At 43.0% G+C, this 27,533-nt stretch overlaps 1 protein-coding gene across 10 annotated transcripts in view; it reads left to right on the plus strand.

Annotated features, from left to right (window-relative positions):
• Nucleotides 1-1,835: 1,835 nt before the first annotated feature.
• The window catches only part of LOC125465812 (transducin-like enhancer protein 4), a 213,924-nt gene continuing 188,226 nt past the window's right edge, over nt 1,836-27,533 (plus strand). For 4 of the 10 annotated variants that reach the window (XM_048559689.2, XM_048559691.2, XM_048559692.2 and 1 more), the window contains exons 1-3: nt 1,836-2,542; nt 4,607-4,704; nt 25,026-25,101. In XM_048559689.2, the coding sequence (XP_048415646.1) occupies nt 2,519-2,542; nt 4,607-4,704; nt 25,026-25,101 (198 nt within the window). In that variant the 5' untranslated portion in view covers nt 1,836-2,518. Of the gene's footprint in view, nt 2,543-3,127; nt 3,243-4,606; nt 4,705-25,025; nt 25,102-27,533 lie in introns of those variants that run through there. The other 6 variants (XM_048559690.2, XM_048559694.2, XM_048559695.2 and 3 more) reach the window with 5 other exon arrangements.

Consider the following 27,533-nt stretch of genomic DNA (forward strand, 5'->3'; position numbering starts at 1 on the left):
ATGCTGGTCTGGCCAGTTGACACACATCCCATGAAGGAATTTTTAAGAAATTCCTTAAAACCTATCTCTTTGGCAAAGCAAAAGCAGAAATTGCTGAAAAAGCTCAGCAGGCCTGGCTGCATCTGCGGAGAAATAATGTTTCACCTCCACAGATGCTGCCAGACCTGCTGAGCTTTCCCAGCAATTTCTGTTTATGTTTCTGATTTCCAGCAGTTCTTTCGGTGTTTATTCTCTTTGACAAAGCTTTTGGTCATTTGATCTAGTGTCTTCTGATGTGCACCAATCTCTGTTTGTTTTATAGCGCTTCAATAAGTGCCTTGGAACGTTTCATTAAGGACACTTTATAAATCTAGGCTGCCGTTACATCGCCATGTGATTACTATAATGATGTAGTTGCAATGCTATTTACATCCGAATTGGATTTCAGTCACCCTTCCCGCATTTCACCCAAGTGACCATTCTTCATGCTGAACCTTGACAGCATGTTTTCACAGGCCATTCAACCGTGAAGGGCATCGCCAGAAAGCCCAGTCGCCTCCGCACCTGACATCACACATGTGCGGCTTGCCAGCTCGAGTTAGTGGCTGTGAATCAGAAGCAGCAATCTGGTCTGATCTTTACAACTGCCAAGCCCTCGAGTAATTTGACTATTTTGAACGTGCAGCTATCTCGCTACCTAACCCTGGGATCAGCGACTTCAGCACAGATAAAGGGTTGAGATGTGGGACTTTTCTGTTTCATGTGACTCAGTACCAAATCGGGTGGTGGACAGTTTGAGAAGAATGTGGTTTAATAGTTACAGTGCATGTTGCAATAACCAACCTATTGTGGCAAACAAGTTTTCTCTCACTCGAGTTTTGGCTCAAGATTATCCACTGAGACAATAATACCCTTGAAAAGTGAATATCGGAAATCGTGTGCTTGCCAGCGTTTGTTTTTCTCCCAAGCCCATCTTGTTTAAAGTGCAATGCGTCCCTTGTCGAGGATAGCAGGAGAACACATTTCCAGCTTCTCTTAAGTCAAAGCCATTTCTGGGAAAACAAGAGCAAGCCGGGCGTCCCAGGAAAGAAAGGGGGCGAAAAATGAGAGTAATGCTGGGGTTTGGGGGGGGGGGGGGGGGAAGACACTGCAACTCCAACGGTGAAATAAGCCACCTGATGATAACCCTACTCCCATTAAACCAAGTCTGTCACCCTTTGTTCATAATTCAGTCAATCCTGTGTTCCATTTTGTTGCTGTTATTTCAGGAAAAAAAAAGTATTTAGATGTTGAATGTATGTACCCTCTAATCATGATGGAGACAGCTTTAAATCTGGGCATTTATGGTATATTTTCACTCATTAATCCAACAACAGCAAAAAAATGACTCCCTCAGTCCTAGCTACTTCAAAATGACAATCCTGTTAACGCGATTTTTTTTCTTTCTCTCTTTAATGCAAATCACAATGATTTGTTTGAGGCAGAACAGGACAGCCGCAGAATGTCTGTTCCTACTACACTATAATTAATCCGCTCTGGCAGTGGGCAGGGCCCCAGAAAGCTGTCCCACGTTACTTTGATTGACACCGGGCCACGCCGCACGGGAGAACGCATGCGCAGATGCCGGCGCCTCCAAGGGCCTGCCGGGACATGTAGTTCATCACTCCCAGCTGAATAAAGGGCGTCTGCGGCCGAGATGACTACAACTCCCGGCGCCCTGTGCGCGGCAGCTTCACCCGGCGTCTTGTCCGGCTCTGACCAATCGTCAGACAACCTGGTGCTTGATTGGCTGACCGCCTTGGGTGACCTAACGGCCCCACGTGGGAGAGATAATGTCTGATTGGCTGGAGGCTCCGGATAGCATGTATCCAATTGAGGGAATTCTCAAAGATGTTGCAAAGAGAGCTGAGCAGCGAGGGGAGGTTTGCAACAGTGAGGCCAGTGTTTTATTGAGTAAGAAACGGGGCTACTTCTTGGAGTATCATCCCTGATCAGATCATCCCTCCTGAAGCATGAACTTTTTCCTGTGGAATGGTTTTGTTCTTTGCTTTCATGACACTTTCAATGGCTTCTGGTTTCTAAAGGCACCGCTTTAACTCCCGGCAGCAGCTTGGACTTTGTGACATTTTTGTTTTAAAGTTGGGCTCGGCAGTGGTGGACTCTCTGCCTTGTTTTATGGACATTACAACATTGTGATTTTCCTTTGTACAGTCCTGGATTTACCCCAGCCTCCCGAACCCCGTCCGGAGCTGCCACCCCTCAGGATTTCTTTGCTGACCTTCCGTGCGCGTGTGTTTCGGGCGATGTGATCTCAGATCGTATTCGCCGAAGAGATGGTTTTGTGGTGAGAAACCGAAAAACGCTCCGTTTTCCGTCTTGGTGATGTTTAGAATCTGAAAAATTACCGCTGACGTTTATTTCACTTCTTCCCACGACTGTTCAGAAAGTCACCGGAGACATCGCCGCGCGCGTGTGAGAAATTTATTTTAATTTAAGAATCAGTGGGAGAGTATTGAGGGGAGAAGAAGAACATCCAAGGATGTATCCACAAGGCAGGCATCCCGTAAGTACCAGTTTACTGAACAACGTCGCAAATCTTAAGCGAATGAGGGAAATAAACGTGTATGTGGTGTTGTGTTATGGTCTCTGATAGTCTTAACCTGCCTATTTCTTGTCAATTTCTATCAACGTTAATATCAACAATAAATCTTAATATGGATCACACAGCCAGGCAGAATGAAATAGATTAGCTGACTAACCGATCTATTGTATATGTTTTGCTTTCTGGTCCGTGGAAGTTCGCGGCATTTAAATCTGATTTGAGTGACATTTTATGGCACGGATCTGGAGAGTAAAGCAGCGCTAATTTCCCCATTATAATTGAAAGAAGAATTGTGCTTTGTTGCTGAGGACCTGTCTTTTCAGAACCTGTTTAATTATTGGGGGAGGGCTGGGATTTCCTAATCCCTCCCTAGACATTCAGATGCAGTGCACGACGGCGCTGATGATCGTGGAAATAACTCGAAATGTTATTTTTGATGGGTGTTGCGGGGGGAGGAGGGATAAGGATTTTGTTTATAAACGCACGAAATTCCAGCAGGTGGCATTGGTTAGTGACATTTCCGCAGAGGTTTAGTTCGTTTCCGTTTCTATCTCGAGTTAATCGCCTTGTCAGATGTGACCAAAATATCGCAGAAAAATAACTTTTTCGTGCGCGGAATGTTACACGTGTAACACTGGGAGATTTGGAAGGCAGCAAAACGGTATTCCAAAGTGCATTAAGGAGCCAACTGGACCCCGTTTAGATTCTGGACCTGAAGCCCGACATGGTCTACAATGATCATCTCATTAAGTGAAGAAATCCGAACGGTTGTATCAAAGCCGTTTCGATATAGCAGCATAAAACATTGTCTATAAAACCTTGGGAAAGGTTGCAGACAGATTCGCTCCAGTTGGATCCTCCAACTATTGTTGCCGAGTGCATTGCATTGATTTGTTGGCTTGAAGTTTTTTTAGGGAGAGAATTTTTTTTATTTTTATCTCTTTTATTAAATTAGCACAAACAATGGTGTGGTAACTCTGCTCTCCCTCATTTCCCCCCCCCCCCCCCACTCGCCATCACTATTTGGCATGGTGTCATTACAATGAAACTCGTGAACGTAGGGAGGGTGTGAGGGAGATTTATCTTTCACCCTCCCCACGTCAGGGTCTCTTGAATTGCCTCGTGAATGCTCATTGCTCAACTGAACCTTTTGTAGAAGTGGCTATATAAACTATAGCCTTTTATCTTATCAGTGGTTGTGAGGTGTGAAGAAGGTTTGTTATCCCAACGCCTCCCCCTCGCACACAAACATAGACAGGCACCCATGCTTTGTTTACTAATCACAATAAGAATATAAAAAAATTGCGAACTGTGGGATTAAAGCAAAGATCGTTACTTCATAGTATGTTTAAAGATGCTGTTTAATCAGGGTGACTGTTACTGAGTTGGTAGCATGCATGCCTCGAAACCACGAGGTTGTCAGCTCAAGTGTCTCACTAAAGTGTGAGGGCAAAAAAGATAGAGGGATCACTGGGCTGCCAGTGCTGTTTTTTTATTGGGAAATTAGACCCAGGCACCATCTGCTTTCACTGTGTGACAACTTTGCTGAAGAAGGGCAATTGAATGAGCTTTAGTGTCCTGGGTAATACTTATCCCTCAATCGACATTTCAAAAATGACAGCGCCAAGAACTGCAGATGCTGTAAATCCGAGACAAATGTAGAAACTTGATAAAGCTCCGCAGGTCTGGCAGCATCTGTGGAGAGAAATCAGAGTTAACATTTTGGTTCAAATAACCCTTCCTAAGTTTGAACACAAAACGTTAACTCTGATTTCTCTGCACTGATGCTGCCAGACCTGCTGAACTTTTCCAGCAATTTGTTTGCCCTGTGCAAACAAAAAGAGGTGATGATCACTTTGCTGTTTTTGCAGGAGTTTGCTTCGGGCAAATTGGTTGCCACTTTTTCTATATTGTGACAGCAGCTACCGCGTTTGAGAGGTAGTTAACTGACTGCAGTGTGTTGAGACACAGCTGGTGATTATGAAAGGCACTATATAAATGCAAATCTTTATTTTTCTTTCGAAGGCCCCTCATCAGCCAGGACAGCCATTTAAGTTTACAGTAGTGGAGACATGTGATCGCATCAAGGAGGAATTTCAATTCTTGCAGGCTCAGTATCACAGGTAAAGCAATTATTAACTGTTGATGTTGCACAAGCAGCTGCTGTTCCTCCAAAATGGTTGAAGTAGTTCTGTTCGAAGTTTCTCATTTCTGAAGTTGTGTTTTTGTCACGGATCAAGATCTTGGTTTGAACATATTTTGCCTCTGTGTAAAATAAGGATTTGTCTTTGATTCAGAAACGTGCCAGGTTCTTCAGTGATAGGAATATCCCTACAGAGATCAAAACAATCTATCAACTATAAGCCTACAAAATGATACAGAAAATGTAGGAAATACAGCATCAGTGACTGTAAAGCTAGGTTTGAAGAAGGGTCTAGGCCCGAAACGAGAGCTTTCCTGCTCCTCTGATGCCGCTTGGCACGCCGTGTTCATCCAGCTGTACACCTGGTTATCTAATATTTGAATTGATGACCAACTTCCCAATGTCTCTAACCATGGTTCTGAACAAAGATTTTTACCTAGTTTCTTGAGAGTCCAGGTGCCAGATGCCGATAATCTAGTTTGAAAGATTAAACCAGAGATTTGACTGGTTTTAAAAGCCTAGGTGAGTTGTAGGGTTTAAGTTCTGTACAGTAACATTACTGATACAATGTCTCTCAAAATGTGTCAGAGATAATGGGAACTGCAGATGCTGGAAAATCCAAGATAATGAAATGTGAGGCTGGATGAACACAGCAGGCCCAGCAGCATCTCAGGAGCACAAAAGCTGATGTTTTGGGTCTATGCCCAAAACGTCAGCTTTTGTGCTCCTGAGATGCTGCTGGGCCTGCTGTGTTCATCCAGCCTCCCATTTCATTATCTTGAGAGACATTAGTCCTTTAAAATCCCAACTATTGCATTAACGGTCAGGTGGGAGGACTGTGGCACACCGGAGATGTTACTGGACTAATAATCGAAATTAATGTTCTTGAGACATTGGTTCCAGCTCTGCTGTGACAACTGGTGATAACACCTGTCTTAGGACTAGTCTGGCTCACTAATGTTGTGTTGGGAAGGAAATCAGTTGTCCTTATGTGGTCAGGCCTTGTGCCTCCAGTCTTGTACAATGTGGTTGACTCTTACATAACTACCCTCCCAAAATGATTTCATAAGCCATTTAGTTCAGGGCAGTATAATTAGCAGTGGACAACAAATACCAGCGTGGCCAGCAACACTCACTTTTTAGCAAAGGGAGAAAAGTAACTGAAGATGAAAAAAGTATTACAAATGATACAGTAGTTTGCTTCAATTGCTTATAGCCTACAAAATTGTACATTCAACTTCCCAAAACTAGTATCTTCCAGGATGTCTAACTCTCCAAAGCTTTATTGAGCTTTTGTAGAGCTGGAACCAATGTCTCAAGAACATTAATTTCGATTATTAGTCCAGTAACGGTTCTTGGTGGCTCATTCCTTTGGGAGGAGATATTTGACCTATCTACTGAGAGTTCATAGAATCCCTACAGTGTGAAAACAGGCCCTTTGGCCCAACAAGTCCACACTGACCCATACCCCTATAACTCACCTAATCCTCACATCCCTGAACATTACGGACAATTTAGCATGGCCAGTCTACCTAACCAGCAGATCTTTGGACTGTGGGAGGAAACCCATGCAGACACTGGGAGAATGTGCAAACTCCATGCAGACGGTTGCCTGAGGGTGGAATCGAACCAGAGTCCCTGGTGCTGTGAGGCAGCAGTGCTAACAACTGAGCCACCGTGCTGCTCCTCACTGGTTTATATGCATAACCAAATTCTTTTATGTAGCTTTGAGCTCAAACAATATCCCAAGGTATGTGGGCAAACGGGCACTGGTAGCTAGGTGCTAAGTCGGAAATGAAAAGGTAGAAGTTGACTGGAGGCTTGGTTGACAAGGTGGGTTTGTAGGAAAGGTATTTCTTGGCATTGGTAAACATGAAACATTGGCATTAATTAGCAGCTCATTTGTGGGGGCCCACTGACTTACATGCCCACCCTCTGAGCCATGTGGGGACACAGATTTAAGGTTTAGGCTAAGAGAGGGTGCAGAGACATAAGGAAGAACATTCTTATATACAAAGTGGCAATGACCTGGAGTTCACTGCCTATCAGTATGGGTGATACAGAGATGATGAATGATTTCAAAAGCAAATTGGATGGGCGCTAGCAGGTATTAAATTTGCAGGGCTACAGGGATAAAGCTGGGACTGATTTCAGTGCTGTTGTAAGCCAACATGGAACTGATAGACCAAAACACTGTCTTCTCCCTAGTAATGACACTGTGATTGAATGGGAGGTGGAGAGCTGGCTAGGGATGAAATTCAAAAAGTGCGTTATTTGTATCCCAGATACAATTTGAAAAGCAGGTGTCCTCCTGGCCACGTGTGTGTAATTGTCTGGTGATTTTGCCTGTGTACAGTCACTGAAAGTGAAGTGCTTTGAAATCTGAGCTGTAGTGAACTGCTATATTAATGCAAGATGAGAGCTTTCCTTTTCAACATGTCATGTGTACATTTAAATGATCTCCACCTTGGCTACAATGATACTCCTAACTTATTGCAAGCATTTCAACAAAATATAATGCTATGTGAAATGTTGGTTATTACACTTATTGAAACTAAACTGTGAAGAAAAACACCTTGAAATACAATTCTAGACTCAGCCTGGTTGAATTTGGAGGCAGGATTCTGAGCTTCAGTCTTCTGGGATGAATTACGGGTGGTTATAGGATTGCCACTTATATTGGAAGCAATTTGAAACACAATCAGAAGTATGCGCAGGAAGTGTAATGGCTTAAGTGCCTTTGGAATTATGAAAGGAGGCCATTTAAACCATCATGACTGTGCTGACTGTTAGTATTATTCAGTTCATCTCAGTACCCTGTTGTTTTGTCAAACCATGAAGGTTATATATTTTTTTTCAAGCATGTAACCAATTCCCTTTTAAAAGTTAATTTTGAAACTGCTTCCAGCACTATTTTAGGCAGTGCATTCTAGAAGAGAACACTTCATGGCATCACCAAATTCCTCTTCATTTTCTCTCTGATTCTTTTGCCAAACCTCTGTCCTTTGGTTCCTGATCTCCTGCCAGTGGAAATGGTTTCAACATCCTTACTGTATCAAAAAAAATCATAATTTTGAACATATCCGTTAAATCTTTCCCAGGACCCCTTCCACTCCAGAACAGTAATCCTGATACCTCTGGTCTCTCCCAAGTTTCCAAGTCATGCATTCAAGCCAATACAGCAAGAAAGTCCAGTTGCGGCTCTGTGCAAAACACTCCAAGCTCTGCTTTCATGGTTGATCTGAAACTCCTTGATTGGATTACTGTGTTATAATTCTCTGACAAGCATCCTTTATCCGCTATTTATTTACAGCTATTTGTGGCTGCCACAAACGTGTGCAAAACAGTTTAAACCAAAAAGAAACTCAGCTAAAGTGGGAAATCCTGTATAGAATCCTTACATCATCATCGAAGCAGGTCATTTGGCCCATTTGAGTCTACACTGGCCCTCCAAAGAGCAACTCTCACCCCAATCCACCCACCCCTGGCTGTAACCCAACATTTACCATGATCAACCCACAGATCCCGCATGTCCCTGGTCAGTGTGGGTAATTTAACATGGCCACTTCATCTGAGATTTGCTCTGTGGGTGGAAGCATTCTCCTGCAGATTCTGAAAAAGAGTCACATTTTACAGGGAAAATAATTAAGTATGTACCCTGTTGGACATGGAATCTCTGTTCCATACCTCATACAAGCCCCAAAGTTCAGGTAGATGCTGAAAGCTCGTCTGACTATGACCCTGACAGAGATAGGGCAGGGCTGGGTTAGAGCACACCCTGCCATCCTAATGAAACTGAGGCCAATCCCAGCAAAAGGAATAGGGTTAGCCCTGCTTTTGAATTAGTGATTCAATGGGCTATGGAGCTGTCAGAGAGTGTGGTAGTGGGAGGACCACTGTGCAATGGCAAAGATAAGGTTAAACAATTTGTGAAAGAACAGGCAAAGCAGCTGTGTGAGCCAAGGCGGGTGTTGGGGGAGGTGGGCGGCAGCGGCGGAAGTGCAGACAGGCAGAGAATCAGAGACTGGAAAAGGAAGCACAGAAAAATCCGAGCTGGTGTTCCTAACCCAGCAGATCAGGTCAGGATGAAAATATTACCGGAGCATGTGACACTGACCGCGATGGGTCGGCCCCTACAAGCTGATTATTACAGATGAGATATGTGCTGTTGTAGATATTTAGAGAGGGGGGGGGAAAAGTGGAAGCACTGGTCCCAGTTGAAGTTATACGAAGCCTAAACAGGATCATTAACCCTTACAGCAAGTTGTGTTGGATTCCTGTTCTTTACAGGCTGGTGTTCACCACCATCATCCACTTTGGGAATTATTCATGGACTCTGAAAGCAACAAAACCGGAGGAGTGGAAGTGTGATTGCATGTATGATATTGTAACGAGAAAGTTAAATTGTAAGTCACAAGTAGGGCATGACCCTGGGAGTGATGGTGATGGAAATGTGTTTTATGGCAGTACGGAACAGGGGTAGGTGATACGCAGTTGCCACATCCAGCAGAGAACTGAAATATTAAAGAAAACCAATCGACTAATGTGGACCCCCAGAAGTACTACAGATCCCCTAATTCAGGCTTGATTATTAGGATAAAATTCAGTGGTGCGTGCGTGTGCGTGCGCGCAAAGGGGTCTGGCAATATGCTTTGTGTCCAGAGTATTTCTCACCCACAAACTGTATCCCCATGTGTCATTGTGGGTTTAATGTTGGTACGAGCCTGAAAGGGGAAGAATTGAAATGGTTAGTGAATGGTTTAAGTAGGCTGCATGGCAGCCCACTTTACATAGGGGTGTAAGGACTCTCCAAAGTTGACGTGTTACCAAATCAACATTATGAGCGAAAATGTCACCATGACCCTGAGCCCAGAGAGTGTAAATATAACCCCTGAACCAAAATGTAATGAAGGCCAGCAGGATCCCAGGGGTGGGTTGGACGCTCAAGATACAGGACAAAGTGTGACTGTTGTGCCAGGATATAAGCATATGCAGGTAGGTTTTGACCTGATAGAGGTACAAGTGCTTGAGCAGCGTTCCACTACCACAAAACAATTGTTTGGCCACCGCTAATGATTACAGCTGGGTAGGAGGGAGTTTAGATTGGAGAAAGGTCTGCAGAGTAAAAAGAAGTTTATTAGAAATAGCAAGAGCAAGTGATAGTGACAGTAAACATAGTAGATAGAGCTACAAGAGATGAGCAGCTTCAGAGTCTGCAAGAGAAGATGCATGGAATTATAGACAGGAGTTATCAAGATCAGGCTAAAACAGGTCCGCTAGGCAGAATGTTTGCTTGAGATCTTTACAGCTCCTGCACAGAGTTTACTTTTGGGAAAATGTTTTGGGAGCTGGTGTAGCTGGCTGATGCCCTGTACTCTTCAAGAGGCTGCTACTCGTTTAACTGCAGAGCTCTTTTGTTTTACACTTTTTGAAGGTTGATTCCTAGTTGATGGTGGCTTTGATATGAAGCTGTAAACAGTGGGCTGTGCTGTTCCATGTCAGTGTAAGCCAGCAATGCCAACTGCAAATTACTGTACCCACATTGACTCACAACACTTGACTGGGCTCTTGCTTTCTGATGGTGGAACAAGAACACTTCAAAAAGGTTTTAAATGATTATTTCTGCATATGGATAAACAGAATATTCTTTTAGATTATCATTTGGTGTTTTGCAATTGTCAGTGAGAAACAGAGGTAAATGTCAGCCAAAAAAGAATTCCTAGAATGCTGTGTAAATTGAAAAAAACAAAACTCTGACTTATTCAGTCATCGTAACCCAATGACCCCGATGATGATAATAGGTAATTCCTTTATTCAGAAGCCAAGTTTTTTTTAGTGAAAAGTGAATGAATTGCAGAAACTGCATGTTTGTTTTTTAATTCCCATTGACTAGAAATAGAATTTGCTTTATTCCAATCTAGTAAGGCTGTAGTTTTGTAAAGCACTGGGTGAATGGCTGGAGGATGGTTTCAACCTGGATCAACACCTTTGTGTGGCTCACGGAGTGACAGTGCATCAACTTGAGGAGCTGCGGACTCTTGTAATATTTGCCATGTTATCCTCCTATGGGGCTTTCAGTCAAATGAGTCAAAGTCCATAGTAAGGCCAGGCAGTCCTGAGTAGCCCCTTGGCGGCAAGGTAAGATCCAAACCCCTGTCTCTCACCTTACACTGACTTTTGAGGGTCAAATAATGCTCGTCAGTTGATAAATGAAATACGATTTTCTAAATGACTGTAAACGTGTCCAATTCTAGCCATTTTTGAAATGGCAGCTAACAAATCACAGTTCCCAACCTTCATTTTATTCTTTTGCGGGTGACTGGAAATGCTACCAAACAATCTAATTTGACTTGTAAACGGTAGGTTTGGCAAACATTTTTCTTTTGTTTTGTACCTTTAGTGGTCGGGCAACTAATACTGGATTTACCTCCCCTCACTGAAGAGGCAACTTCGTTAGAACATATGTCTTCAGAGTCTTGACATAGAGGATGCTGAGGGAACGTTTCCTCTTTTGGGAGAATCTAGAACATAAGACAGAGTTCAGAATTGTTTTTCTTCCTTTAGTCTTTCAAACTCCCTTTTGCAAAAAGTGGTAGGAGCAAAGGCCTTAAATATTTTTAAAGCTGAGATAAACAGAGGGGACAAGAAGTCATCAAGGAGAGTGCAAATATGATACAATCGTGGCTAAACGGATTGAATGGGCAGCACGGTGGCTTAGTGGTTAGCACTGTTGCCTCACAGCACCAGACGCCCAGGTTCGGTTCCACCCTTGGGTGACCATGTGGAGTTGGCACGTTCTCCTCGTGTCTGTGTGGGTTTCCCCTCACAGTCCAAAAATGTGCAGGCTAGTGTGGGTTGGCCATGCTAAATGACCCATCATGTTGAGGGATATGCAGATTAGGTGTGTTAGCCATGGGTTACAAGGAGAGGGTAGGGGGATGGGTTTGGGTGGGATGCTGTTCAGAGAGTTGATGTGGACTTGATGGGCCGAACAGCCAGTTTCCACACTATAGGAATTCTGTGGAATAGCAGAGGACGTTCATGAGACTGAATGGCCTACTCCAATTTGTTTGTTCATTTAAGTAAAATGTATATCTATATAATGTTGTCCAAGCATTGGATCACCTAGCATAACAGATTCTTCTTTGGTGTTAATTTTTACTTGAATTACAATTAATCTTGTATAAATGCAAATTTATGTTGTACTAAAAAAATTCTTACAGTCTCTTATGGTTTTTCTTGTGGCATACTAGAGGAAATACATTTAGCCAAGTTTAGGGGTGTTGTGCATCTTATGTGGAGTCTAATTTTCAGATTCCCTAATAAAAGTTGACCACAGAAATTCTGTAAACTGAACTTGGAGAATTTAGAGGACAGAAACAGATAATTTTGTCCAGCTGGTGTATGTTGTGTGTATGTTCCACTTGTATCTCCTCCCATCCTGCAGATCTCATCCTACCATATTCGACTTCTGTTCCTTGCTATCCCTGACTAACTATCCCTGAAACATGCATCTCTGCCAAGCGTCGTGTTATATTATCAATGTTAGAAATACACTATCCCTTTAAGGGTAAAACTAAACACTCCAGCATGGATTGAGAGTGAGCAATATCAGTTAGACATTAGTATTTAAGAGCTGGGTTCTTCTTCTCTGGGCAGCTGGCTTTTGTTGGAAAAAGGATCCAGAAGGGAAAAGTGGAAACTGGTATCTGTGTTAACTTATTCATTTGTAGTAAAGCCCTCATAGATCTCAAAATCTTTTTGTTTCCTTTTTTTTTGCAGCCAAATTCCACTTGGGGTGTTGGTCTGTCAAACAGGAAATACAAGACAATTGTGACATTGATAGACATTCCATTGCTAACAGGGAGTCAGAAGACTGTCTTAAAGTGTGACATTTGGTATAGTAGATAAGTGTGATGTCAACTAAGTGAAGCCTACATGAAGGATTCTGCTGCACTGTGTTCGATCTTGTAATTCGGGTACTCAAAATAACTGTTATCAGCCCATTCAAAGAGTCATTGAGACACTCAGCATGGAAACAGATTCTTTGGTCCAACTTGTCTGTGCCTAACTAGCTGTCCTAAATTAAGCTAGACCCATTTGGCCTATATTCCTTTAAACCCTTCTTATTCATGTACCCATCTTGGCGCCCTTTATAATGTTATAAGTGTACCAGCCTCCACCACTTCCTCTGGCAACTAGTTCCACACACACACACACACACACAAGCGTCTGTTTGAAAACATTAACCATCGGGTCCTTTTTCAATCTTTCTCCACTCACCTTAAACCAATGTCCTCTTGTTTTGGACATCCCCACTCTAGAAAAAAAGACTGTGGTTCTTCACCCTATCCATACCCCTGATGAATTTATAAACCTCTATAAAGTTGCCCATCAGCCTCCAACACTCCAGAGGGGGGGGAAGCCCCAGGCTATTCAGCCTCTCCCTATAATTCAAACCATCTCATGCTGGCAACATTCTTGTAAATCTTTTCTGAACCCTTTTCAAGTTTAATGACGTCCTATCTATAGAAGGGCGACCAGAATTGTACGCAGTACGCTTCACCAGTTTCCTGTACAGCTGCAACATGATATCCCAACTCCTGTACGCAGTGTTCGGATCAATGACGGCATGTGTGCCAGACGCCACCTTCATTATCCTGTCTACCTGCGACTCCACTTTCAAGGAACTGTGCACCTGCACTGCTACGAGATAGCCAGGCTCAACGCTAAGAAGGAGCACTCTCCTACACACATTCAAATCACTTTAAATGACACACATAGAATTTAATGGAATTTACAGCACACATTAGGCAAGTTCAGCAACACCCCCTACCATTAACCGTATAAGTCCTGCTGTGGTTTGCCTTTGGTCTGAAAACAACCTTTGACCTTCAAACGAATTTTAGATCAGTTTGATTGGCTCCCAAGTGACCTACCATGTGGAACCTTGCTGAGCACTTTGTTGAAGTCCATATATACAATGTCTACCACTCTGCCTCCTTCAATCTTTTTTATGTTACCCCTTCAAAAAAGCTCAACCAAGTTAGTGAGACGTGATTTCCCGTGCACAAAGACATGTTGATGATGCCTAATTTATGCCAATTCTGAGGAAGAGTCACCAGACCCGAAACATTAACTGTTTTTTTCCCTTCCAAGATACTGCCAGGCCTGCTGAGCTTTTCCAGCAACTTTGTCTTTATTTTTCATGCCTAAATTTGTCCTTGCTTTTACCTGATGCATTCAAATTCTGTCCCTCAAACCCCTTTAACAACTTAACCCACCCCTGACATAAGGCTGACTGATCTGTAATTCTTTGGCATTTCCTTCCAGCCTTTCTTGCATAATGGACCCACTTTAGCCAATCACCAGTTTTCCAGCTACCGCTGATCATGGAAATATCTCAGCAAGCTCTTCCCTAGCTTCCCACGAAGTGCTGGGAAATGCCTGATCATGCCCTGATGATTTCCCTACCTATTGTGTTTTAAGACCTCCAGCACCTCTTTTCAAGTCATCATGATTTATTTCCCTAAGTTCCCTAGCTTCCATGTCCTTTTCTACAGTAGATACTGCTGCAAAATATTCATTTGGTATCTTATCCATCTCCTCCTGTTCCACACATAGATGACCTCATTCTTTAAGACCTTATCCCTCTCTAGCTTTGACCTTTAATGTACAGATAGAATCTCTTGGATTCTCTTTAACCCTATTTGCCAAAGCTATCTCATGTCCCTGTTTTGCCCTCCTGATTTCCCTCTTACGTATACTCCTACTGCCCTTGTGCTCCTCCTAGGAATTCATTCGACCCCAGCTGTCTATGCCTGATATATGCATCCTTCCTTTTCTTGACCAGAACCTCAATTTCTCTACTCATCCAGTGTTCCCTATGCCTGCCGGCCTGGCCCTTCACACTAAGGGGAGCATACGGTCTCGTATTTCCTTGTCCATTTAACATCCAACGTGAAAGGAGAGGGAGTCGGTAGGGTAACGTGTGCCCGCGTGTTTCTTTTTACTCAGCAGGAGGCCTCTCTCAATTGTAACTTGATGAGCAGGTGCTGGCTGGTATCCCAGGCCAGGGCGTAAATTGAGTTCAGTTTTCATAGCAAATAGCCTGTCAAACATTTGGTGGCTAGGCCATACTCTTAAACAGAATGATACGAGGCATCTCTATCCCGAACCCTGTGCTCAATGAGCACATGGAAGGAGTTGCCCCTATTTGTACTTATCCTGGCAAGGCCACTCGCACATGGTCTTGAGTGTCTTTTGTCGTCGATGGAAAAATGGTCACAGGCTTCCAGTCCTGACTGATAGGTGATGAGTATTGCCAGAAAAGTATAGCCTTAGGGGGAGGCAAGACAGAATCTGACTGGGAGACCCACACCATGATGGGCACTTAATTCTCAAAGGACAGCCTGTGCCTGCCTGATTGTTCCCCAACCTGATTCAGTAGAGGAGGGGAGGAATCATAAAGAAGGCAAACTGGATGCAATGTATTAGCACTGGTGCAAGCTAACCTACATGTTACTTCCCAACTTGGCTCAATCTGATCAGTGTGTGTTTGCAATAAACCTGTGTGTGCATGTGAGAGTAAGAAAGGGAACTGAGAAAGCAGTGTGCAAGGGCATATTAAAGTTTCATTTTCAGTTGAAACGGAAATAAGTGGTGCCATGCATTCTGAAAGCATTCTGTGTTGACAAGTTATTTATGCGCTAGTCCAATGATAAGGAGGAGTGTGTGTGTGTGTGTGTGTGTGTCTGCACCATCTTGTCCAATGGACCTAATTAAGTTTATTTTCAAAGTGTAATAAACTTGCCTTGAGAAAAATAGGATTAAAATTGCACTGATTTGGCAGTGTAATAAAAAGCCAAGTATGAGAGTCAGAACTAAAGATGCTGAGCATTTGCTCCAGCAGATGTTTTCTGCTTTAATCTCAAGCAGCAGGAAGTGACATATGCCCTGTGTTAACAGCTTTGCTCTTTACGAAGCATTGCCAGCGAATGCTCAGCAGTCCAGCCTACTGAGGGAATGCCAGCGAATGCAATTAAGAAGGGCGAATTAGCTCCCAACTCAGGGTTTTTTAGTTGGTGGGGTGTGGAGCGCATTACTACAGAGCAGTAGACTTCCAGTAGAATGATGTTGTTGACCATGGGCTAAACACCCAGGCTACTGCAAATGTTTCAAAGGTTCTGAGAAAGGGTCGCTGGACTCGAACCGTTAACTCCAATATTTTTTTCTTCACAGATGTTGCCAGACCCGTTGAGCTTTTCCAGCAATTTCTGTTTTTTGTTCCTAATTTACAGCATCCACAGTTCTTTTGGCTTTTATTTTAAAGGCACCTGTTCCTTAAAAGTTGTGGTTTGTATTTCAGTGTGTGCGCCTGGTTTTCAAGTGATTTTGTTGTAAACGTGTTTGTTTGTAAAAGTGATGACATAGATACTGTATTCTTTGGATCAAATTTCCACCTCCTTTGTTGCCCCTTTCTCCTGATTCTCATCTTGTTCTTCCTTTCTGCAAAACATTTTGTCTTTCCTGAAAAGTGCAACAAGTCCAAACATTTGCCCTTCACCTGTGAAGGGGGCAGTGTGATCGTGCCCACCTCCTAACAGTCACCAGTTGGCAATCAGAAATGGCAAACCCCACTCCCTCCTCATTTATCTGAGGCTGCTGCATGCCCTGTAACTCAGCACACAATCAAACTTGGGGGTCTTCAAACCTTACTGCTGAATTATGTGCTACACTTTCCAACTTAGCAGTTTGTGACGACAGAGAGTTCTTTGTCATTTTCTCCTCTTATCGTTTTCTGGGAGCCCTCCCATTTCTATCCCCCGTCTTCTCCACTAGCCATGTTACATCCTCTATTGTGGCCACAATAGTAGAACAGGGACCTTTATTTCTGCCAGGGCTGCTTATGAACCAGTTGTTGAGATGTGCACTACTGACAACATCTTGGCATGATTCACCCTGTGTAGTTTATCTTTTCCTCTTTGTGGGAAAGGAGCAGAGCTTGGTGTCTCTGTGTGGTCATAAATCCACTCAATGACTCAGGGTATTGGAGAGCCCTGACCTCCTCCAATAATATCTCAGCTGAAAATGAATGGCTTTGTCTGGGAGTGTATTTAAAGGATAGAAACAATTGCCGGGGTTTTTTTTTTAAAAAGATATACTTGGCAGAATGCAAAACTTCAAAGTTAAGAAGCTATTGGTGACTTCTGCATGCCTTGAATCATTTTTGTAGCTGAAGTAGAATCAATGCTTCTGCTATTAGTCCTGATATTTATCACTTCAAGTATTTAAAAATGTGAGAATTTCTAGCAGGAAAGAACCTCGGTACATTAAATTTGTCTTTTCTTTCTTGAGAGTCAAATGATGAAGCAAGAATAACGTTAAGAATAACTTCTAGATGGCTTGTTAGAATTAATCACCATGATGTTATTATTGAGAAACCAACTGGGGGTATAGATTCACTTGCAGGAAATGGGCAGTAAAGTACCACATGGCCTCATTAGGCAGTGCCATCCTGTGGGAAGTGGAATCTTTCCCACAGACAGCACATTTCCCCAATAATTTGGGGATAGAACATACTCTACTTGTTCATGGATGGCAAGAGTTGCCTGGGTAAAATGAGCTCGGAAAGTGTAGAGGGAAGAATCACAGGCCTGGTAGCATCCAAAGAAACTCTGGCTGCCCTACCAGCATATAACCAGCACTTTCAGTTATTTCTGTCACTGTTCAGTTCAGGCAAGCCTTTACATTTTGAGTTGGAAAACAGGAAAGTGAATCTCCCCGTCTCCCAAGAGGTACCACATGTCATAGAATCCCTACAGCGTGGAAACAACCCCTTCGGCCCAACAAGTCTACACCGAACCTCAGAGCATCCCACCCAGACCCATTCCCCCTGTAACCCACAGCAGTGCAAACCACTGAGCCACCGTACCTCATGGCACAAACTCTGGGAGACTGCACTTCTCCTTCATCAGAATTGAAAAGTGCACGATGGAAGACTGAATAAGTCATGAAGTACAGGTTAAATTGTGCCCATGCTTGAGTTTTGAAAGGTCGTAGGAAAAAAGGAAGGTGAGGCGTTGTCCTTTTTCAGGCCCGAGGTGAAGAACAGATTAGAAAGAACATGGAAGCAACAAACAACCTTTGGCCAACTGCCTGTAGTTCCTAAAGTGCTTAACAGCCAAAAGACATACTTTTGAAGTCTATATTCCCTGTCACACTGTAGGAAACATGGCAGACAACTGAAGTTTAAAAAATGAGTTAACTTGGTGAGGGACTAAAGGAATGTGTATGTAGATTACTTGGAAAAGAGATAGAAAAGTTCCAAGGAGCACTGATTAGAAAGGTAATAAAATGTTGAGAGTGCATAGGACTGGGCTTAATGTAAAAGCTTGGTACGATCTCCATCTTCCTTCCTGTGCCTAACCCAATATTGTAGCATTGGTAGCTGAATTTCAAAAATTGCCTGCAAGTGGGGCTACATTATTAGGCATCTGGTTTTGTTCACATGTATACCTTTAAAGAAAACTTGAGTAAAATCTAGAATTACTTGGTTAAGTGAGTTTAGCCACAGAGCCTGCTGACAGTAAATTGTGGATGATTGTGTAGGTCAGAGCTAGCATTATGTTTGTTTGCATCTAATACTTTACATAAGTCTCACATTTAGCTGCAGCGATTTCTTTTTTTTTCTAAAGTCTACTTCTTGATTGTGGAAACTCAGAATCTCCTGACCCCTTTTAAAAATTAAACATGTAAACATGTAACTGTCCCACCTCTACTGGACTGGGGCAGAACCTGGCTATTTGTAGCCTTTCTATGTTCTACATGATGCTGAGAACAGCCTACAACCTTAAATGTATCCCGTTATTAAAACTGCCTTCTGCCATCTTTTATTTCAATTCATTCGTGGGTTGTAGGTATTGCTGCTGGTCCAGGATTTCGTTCTCATCACTACCTGCCCTTGAGAAGGTGGTGGTGAGCTGCCACCTTGAGCTGCTGCAGTATATTTTTGGCATAGGTAGACTCTCAATACCATATGGGAGGCAGTTCCAGGATTTTCACCCAGTGACACTGTAGGAATGGTGATATATTTTTACGTCTGGGTGGTGAGTGGTTTGGATGGTGTTTCTTTGAATCTGCTGCCCTTGACCTCCATAGATGTTAGAGGCCATGAATTTGGAAGGTGATGAAGGATACTCGGTGAATTTCTGCAGTGAATCTTGTAGATAGTACACTTTGCTATTGAGTATTGGCACCAGAGGAGTGGATGTTTTGCGGATATGGTGCCAACCAAGTGGGCTGCTTTATCCTGAATGGTGTTAAGTAAGTGGGAGGTATTCCGTCACACTCTGGACAGGTGCTTTTTGTAGATGCTGGGTTGACTTTGGGGTGTGAGGAGATGAGTAACTCACTGTGGGTTTCCTAACCTCTGACCTGCTGTTGTTGCAATGTATTTACGTGGCTTTGTAACATCATTGGTATCTAAATCTGCCTCCACTCATCCACTGCAAATGCTCCATCTAATTCTTTGTTACCCCTACGTTTGACTATTCTAATGTGCTGTCTGACTTCCCATTTTCAACCGTAGTGTAATTTGAAGCACAAAACGAAAATTCTAGAGAATCTCAGCAAGTCTGGCAGGATCTGTGCAGAAAGAAACAACAGTTAAAAACAGTTCAAACCCAAATTCTGAAGAAGTGTCAAATTGAAGTTTGAAGACAAGTCATATTGCACTTGAAACATTAACTTTGTTTCATTGTCCAAGATGCTCCCAGTCCTGCTGTGTTTCTCCAGCACTGTCTGTGTTTGTTTGTTTTTCGATCTCCAGCATCCACAGCTGCTTTGTTTTATGCCGCTTTAACATGAGGACATCAAAAACTCTGCTTCCTATATTCTAACTCTTACTAAATCCACTTTACTGGCTGATGGCTCTCCATCTGGCACTTCCTCAATTTGGAAAGTCATATCTTTGTTTTCATATCACTTCTCCCTATCTCTCTTACAGTCCCTAGCCATAGATCAACATTCACTCTCTGCTCCACAATATCTGTGGCTGTCAAATTTTAACCTCTTAAATGTTCCCAATTTTCACTGCTCCACCTTCAGGTGAATGGCCGTCCTCTCCAATTTCAAATCTCATGTTAATTTTGGTATTGTGAACCTCTTGTACAGCCAGAGCTTTTTGTGCCTTGATCTGTCTAAGCACCCTATGAACTGTATGTTCTTGTTTATTATGATCTGCCTATACTGCTTACAAAACAAAACTTGTCACATGTACTTAGGTACATGTGACAACAAGAAATCAAGTCAAAAGCTGAACCTTCAGCTGCCCAGGACGTAAAATTAAATCCCTGCTTTAACCTTTCTACCACACCCTCCATTTTGATGATGCTCCTTGAATACTACCTAAGTCTGCCTCAATATCTGTTCACGTAGCCTGTAATTAAAACTTGTTTGACAGTGCTTCTCTGAACTTGCCTTGGAATGCATTCACTTTCTTAAAGGTGCTGTGTAAACACAAGTTGCTGTTCTTAGGCAGCCACCTCCACAAAATTGTAACATTATAATTTTTGGGATGGACTTTATTTAGGCATATGACAGACTGGTCAGTAACCAACAGGCTACAGAGAATTGTACTAAAATTGGCTCAGCGACAAACAACCAAAGGTGATGGTCATTGGATGTTGCAGATCAAAAATGTTTTCTAATAGTGCTGCACAGGGTTCAATATTGGGTCCCTTACTGTTTGGTTTAAAATGTGGGGAGGTGAGATTGGGGAAGTTTGTAGATGAGACAAAAATTGGCCAGGTAACATAGTGAAGAGCATGGCTATCAACTGCAGGATGATGTTAGTGGTTTTGTTGAGTGGATGGAGTGGTGGCAAATGGAGTTTGATCCAGAAAAGTGTAAGTTTATGTATTTGGAGAGAGCAGACTAAGTTTAGAAATGTACAATAAATTGAAGGCAGTGAGAGTTGTAGAGGAAGTGAATGATCTTGGAGTTCATGTTGCCAGGTCTTTGAAAATGACAGGAGTGGTAGATAAGGTAATATCATGGCAGATATTTTCAATTATTGGGTGAAGCATTGAATATAAAAGCAGAGAACTATTTAAGGCACTGATTAGGCCACGGCTGAAATTTTGTGTACAGTTCTATAACAGGGAGGATGGAATCGCTATAGTGTGAGATTGCACAGGAGATCTATAAGAATTTTGCCAGGGCTTGTAAATTGCAAGCGTGTGGAAAGATTTGACAGGCTATGGTTGTTTTCTGTAGAAGAGAGGAGGCTGATCGGTGTCTTAACTGAGATATCCAAAGCCCTCGTCATTTTGTATAAAGTGGACAAGAAAGACCTGCTTCCCAAACAGAGGTCAGTTACCAGAGTGCACAAATTTAACTGATTGATAGAGGGTTAGAGGGGGCATAAGGAAAACCTTCACTCTGATGGTGGTGGGTGCCTGGAATAGACTGCCCAATCTGGTTGAGATGGAAACCCTATCACACATGAGGAGAATCTGAATCTGCACACGAAGCACAGGGACCTGCGCGGCTAGGGACCAGGTGGTGGAAAATGGGAAAGCACTTGTTTATTAACACAGTGGGCTGAATGACCTCTTTTGTTTTTGTACTGTAACTTTTCTGTGGTTCTGTATCTATCAGTGAAAATTATTTTGCATTTACCCAATTACTGATAGTGACTGATATTTTTTAAAAAAAAAAGCTTGACACTTTGACATTCTCGAACATGGTAGGATGCTATGCAAATATGCGTTCTTTTCTTTCCTGTGTCAGTTCACCAGTGGTAACAAGCCGTTAGGTTTCAAGTCTGTGGTCATCCTCCTGCACCTTGTGAAATGCGCTTGAAAGATCTAAAGCAGACACTAAAATATGGCCACAATTAAATGGGATGATGATCCAGGCTAATGTGATAGTCACAATGGTATGTGGGCAGGTAGGTGTCCATGATCCGTTCCACTTTAGCCTGTATTCAGTCTTATCTGAATCATATGGAAAGGCGCTGAATAGATACTGGGGCATCTCCAAGCAAAATGAAAGGTGCATCAGATGTCACTTGGGGATTCACTAACTCTAGCTTGTTGCTGACAGCATGTCACTCCTCCCTGCCCTCCCAACACCATCCCCATGGTTGGTCTGAATGTACAAGAATTTTAGCCTGCAAGCTATAAATTCCTGATGGTCATGTTCCTTTAAAAATGCGCATGGCCAATTACTGTTTGACAGCCCAAGTGTACTGGGTAGAGAGAGAGTTCTTATGAGTTGAACTGTTGAAATTAATGATCTGAGACATTGTTGACTCACAGCTATTTAGTGATGCAAAAATTGATAATAAACTGTGACATTTACCTGGCCTGAAGCCATGGGATTCCAATTTTTTTGGAATGCTGGAGGAGGAACCAACTAGGGTAGACAGACCTGTCACTCAAAGGTTACTGCTTCGTTTTGTGCAGTTCTCGGTAGGGGATTTGGATGGGTCTTTAGGGGAAACGAAACCCCTGCAGAAAGCTACCTGTCAGTGTCATAAAAGGTGGGTTAGCATTTTTTTGGGCCAGAACCTGGTGATCCTGGATAGTCCAGTGTATAAGTTTGTTTTTCTCCACACGACGACAAAATCTTTATACCATCCCAAGATGATTTGTGGGAGCCTTATGAAAAATAATATGACCCGAACCACATAAGGAGACTTGGGTCAAAGAGGTAAGATCTAAGGAGTGTCATCAAGGTGAAATAATGCCAACAGCCCTACTTTTTAATTCTTCCTGATCTGTCAATAATTCTTCTCGAGTGCAGTTGGGGAAGGTAATTAATACTGCCCTTATCCCATTAATAAATTTAAAGTCTGGTTAGAAGTAGGAGGGCTGAAATCCCACATTCGATAAGGCTAGTTGCGAGGATTGGACACCGAATCCTTCCCACCCTTTGCAACTTCCGACCTATAATGCATACTGAATGTTAAATTGTCTATCCCTTCCTCATATCTTACTATGCCATAGATAGGAGTTCAGCTTCCATGTCTGGTGAGGCAGCCACCATAATGTAGTGCTTGCAACAAAGTCATCTAGGTGCACCTCACTGAATGAATGCCCTGTTTGGATCAGGTTAACAGCCCTAATCAGGGAGCCCTGGCTGACGGATATAAACAGGAGTGTCAGCGGCTCTGTTCACTCTGAGGAAGCCAGACCAGTGTTAAGTACTATGCGTGTATTAATAAAGGGTGACTTGGTGATGAAATACCGGCCTCTGTGTGGAGTTATTTCACATACTACCCCGCCCACTCAGCAACATCCTCTATGTAATCAGGTACCTGTTGACAAAAAGTTGTGAATGAGCCACAACTTCCCTAGATTCCATACTAAAAAATCTGTAGATCCTTTCACTGGCCATGACATCAATTCTGCCCCCTTGCTGCAGGCTCTATTACACTGAGATAATGGGAACTGCAGATGCTGGAGAATCCGAGATAACAGTGTGTAGCTGGATGAACACAGCAGGCCAAGCAGCATCTTAGGAGCACAAAAGCTGACGTTTCGGGCCTAGACCCTTCATCAGAAAAGGTCTAGGCCTGAAACATCAGCTTTAGTGCTCCTAAGATGCTGCTTGGCCTGCTGTGTTCATCCAGCTACACACTTTTTACCTCTATTACACTGAGTTGAATCTTGGTTGATAAAACTTCAACATTGGCTTAACCTAGATAAGTTTTCTTTCTGTTGTTAAGTCTGCCTTGCATTCGCTTTTGCAATGTTCCATCCCTGAGTTTTCACCCATGCATATTTTAATACCATTCTTGTCTTCAAATCACTGTCTCCTCTCATCCTTTCTGTAAAAGCCCTTTTAGTTTTAAATTCATTTCTTACACTATTTGCTTGTCTTGCTCTACCAATGCATCAAGCTTTAACAGATTGTATATCCAAAGCCTCAACTCCTTCCCTAAAGCTTTCAGTGTCACTCCATTTTGAACACCACCTTGAAGTGTGCGATTTTGACCAAGCAGCGTCTACCAGCCTAACCCTCTGTGCTATGATAACCATTCCCTCAACTATCTACAAAGCAAAGTATCTTGACACTTAAATAACGAGGTGTAGAGCTGGATGAACACAGCAGGCCAAGCAGCATCAGAGGAGCAGGAAGGCTGATGTTTCAGGCCTAGACCCTTCATCAGAAAAAATGATACCTCAGAAAAAAAATCTTGACACTTGTGTTTTTTGAGCTGTATAAGGTATTCTATAGTACCTGTCATGTGTTGCAATGCACTTTAGACTGACCATGACAATTTTATTGTTTGTTAGATGTGCTGTACTATTTTGGTACCACTCATCACTGTCGCTGTATCACCATGGGGAAACATATCAAAAAAAAGTTACATATTTTGTACATTGTTTTCAGTGAATTATGCGGTTGTAATTTACTTTGGGTTTCTCACATATTCATATGCTACTAAAGTTGTGAGACCTCGAAATGTAATTCGGTCAATTGTGCCCAGCTTTGTATACTGAAGAGCACACTATTCAAATCAAATGCCTTATCTATTTCTCCCTTTTCAAAACTAAATATATAATGTCTGATGTATAATGCCTGTTGTGACCTCAAGACATTCCAAAGTGTGTTGCAGCCGATGCAGTAATTTTGAACTATTCATTGTGATGTAGAAAATACAGCAGCTAATTTGCACTCATCTAGGCCCCACAGGTAACTATGATAATAATTTGTTTAGGTGATGTTGATTGAAGGATAATTGACTGAGACACCAGTAAAATGTTGAAGTTTTTTTTAATAGATCCTGCCACGAGATCCACATCCAGTTTAAACAACATTCAGAGCCCTGGTTGAACATCTCATCCAATACTCCACGTTTTCCACAGCACGGCACTTGCTTCTGCACTGAAGTGCCTAGACTTTGTGTGTAAGTTGGACTCGAACATACAACGTTCAGAGGCAAGAGAGTCTTCCCCAGGCACTCTTGGCCAAGTGCCAACCTGCATAGGGTTATATTTGAGGACCATTGGCTGCTCTCAACATTTAGTCATTCAAGTAGCAAGTAACAAATTTCTGGCCACATCAACCTGTTGCAGTTCATTGCTGCCCTGTTGAGGTTCAAGATCACATGTTCAGGTTTCTGCGAGCAATGCCATGGGGAGATCCATAAGTGGAAGCACGTATTTCTGCTGCTTCAGTGCATGGTGTTGAACATTTGGGTTCCGGAAAGACTCTTGCTTTCCGCATCTGATTGTCTCTCATCTTTTCACATAATGGTATTAAGCTGTTCTCTCCTTTTTATTACAGTCTGAAGCTGGAATGTGAGAAGCTGGCCAGTGAAAAGACAGAAATGCAACGGCACTACGTCATGGTATGTACTCAAGTATGTATGCCAATAATATCCATTATGGTTTCCCAAATACACTGTGTAAATGTCTGTTTAATGTAACTGCTGCCTGCATTGAGACTTTTGTGAGGGAATCCCAATGCTGTCTGTGGCCCTGCTTATACTTACGGCCCCCACGAGACTACATTCAACTAAGGTCATCCAGGGTTTATGTGAGTGGCTGCCCTGAGCCATTTCTTTCATTGGGAGGTATTAAATTACCCTGCCTGAAGCAGGACCTGGCTTTTAACACTGTGTATAGCTGAGATTTGGAGGAGTTTCCCCATAAAGGTTTATATTTGTCTGAGGTGAACTGAGACACACATTTCCTTCAAATGGATTGTGTAATTTTAATTTCATCGTTGTGAGTGAATTAAGCAGTTTCATAGATGAACATGCTGAGCCACCAGTGCATCTTATCTCTTTGATTAACTGAGATTTTTTTAAAAATCCAGAAAAACCACTGATCCCCATTCCTGACTTGTCCTGAATCAGTTAATCTCAGTCAGGATAGTGGGGACATGGACCTCACTGCTATGTGGGAGTAGCTGGGGTTGGTAGCTTGGATACATTTAAGGCGAAGCTGGATCGTTACATAAGGCACAAAGGAATGGTAGGACACATGGTTTGAATTGGATGGGGCATGTGGAGGGCAGTTAAAGGGTTAAGTAAACCATTACTCTTAATACTTGCTGCACATACGAGTAAGTAACTGTCACAATAATTTGGCTCATATAGGATTGAGACCTGATGGAAGAAGGTTCTGCATGACAGTGTGCCCGTGATCAGTTTATGAACAATTAAATATTAATAGTTTGTGCTTGTGCTTAGTCTTCTTGCCTCCATTTCCTAGAAGCTGCTAACAATAATCCCACCAGTTTGTGTGAAGCGTAAACACAGGCATGGATCATTTGAGCTCAATGGTCTGTTCATGGTGTTAATGCGTTGCACGGTAATGGTTGAGCACTGCAGCTGGGTGCAGTCTTCAGCCTCCTGGATGTGCGTGTCTCGGATATGTTCCAGTGCACATGCATGTGTGCGCATTTGTGACCGAAGACCAGATTGAGCTCAGCTGTAAAATAGTCTGTCCAACTAACTCTGCATTGCCAAATGTCACACATTGGGTGAGGTACTGGAGGAGGCCTGGCATTGTCGAACTAGACCCCAACCAACAGGTCAGTGGCGCGAGGAGAGGAGCAGAGAATTTTGGCAAGGAAGAAATAGTTCCTATGGTTCTGAGTCAAGGCAAATGTATTCCTTGGTCACGTTTTGCAGGCCTAACATAAACAAAGCATTAAATTCAAGTTGTCTAATCCTTTCCGGTTTGGGATCCAAACTATGTCACTGGGTTCCAGATGAGCCAGTTCATTTTAAAAAAGAAACCAAAAATAACCCTTTATTCTTCGAAGAATCCTTTTCTATTTGGAGCACTATGCTATGCAGAATGATGGCATTGTGGTAAAATCATTGGACCAGAAATCCTGAGGCCCAGGCCTGATTCCCTGGGGACATGAGTTCAACTCGCATGACTGCTGCCAATGGAATTTAGTGGAATACGATTTGAAAGCTGGTTGCCTTCATGGTGACCATGAATCCACTGTTACAAAAAGCCCATCTGGTTCACTGGTGTCCTTTTAGAGAAAGGAATCTGTTTGTCCGTACTCATCTGGCTTACACGCAACTCCAGGCCCACAGTGACACGATTGACTCCTAACTGCCGTGTGAAATGGCTCTGGGCCCCACTCAGTACAAGAGCATTTAGGCCTGGGCAGTAAATGCTGACTTTGCCAACAAAGCTCACATCTCATGAAAGACTGAATGTAGGCCTGTACTGAATAAAATGTGACTTCTGGTTGAGATGCATGATGGAACTTCAATTTGAAACCCGGGGATGGGGCAAGGTGGGAGAATGGGAAAGGGGTCCCACTGCCTGGCCCAAGGCAGAAGAGTAGAGGAGGAAGAGGGTGTTTTGGGAGGTGGGGGGTGGTGACCACATTTTAATGATCAGCTGTATCCAGAGTCACATCACTTCAGCAGCAGCCAACTAAGTGGAACTGCCCAACCTAAAAGAGCTTCTGGATTTTGAGGTCCTGAAGCTCAGTGGTCGTCACTGCTGGAGCTGTGCCTGGAGAGTGATCACATCTTGAAGGATGGGTACCTTCATATTGAGTGAGGGGCAGGTGAACTAGTGTGGCCAGTTGGTGCTGTTGCTGTGAGGAGGCAGCCCTTACCAGAAGGGTGACCTTCCACTGAGCCAAAGAGTAGCTGTCAAGGAGCACCCAGCCATCAAAGCTTATCAGGAAACTGCCAGTTTTTAACTTGGCACCTCTCCATGTGGTTAAACACCAATAGAGGTGGGAACTGGCCCTCAAACAAAAACAAATTGCTGCAGAAACTCAACAGATCTGGCAGTATTGACGTCAATGTTT

This window comes from Stegostoma tigrinum, chromosome 30 (assembly GCF_030684315.1).
Source record: "Stegostoma tigrinum isolate sSteTig4 chromosome 30, sSteTig4.hap1, whole genome shotgun sequence".
NCBI classification, from domain to species: domain Eukaryota; kingdom Metazoa; phylum Chordata; class Chondrichthyes; order Orectolobiformes; family Stegostomatidae; genus Stegostoma; species Stegostoma tigrinum.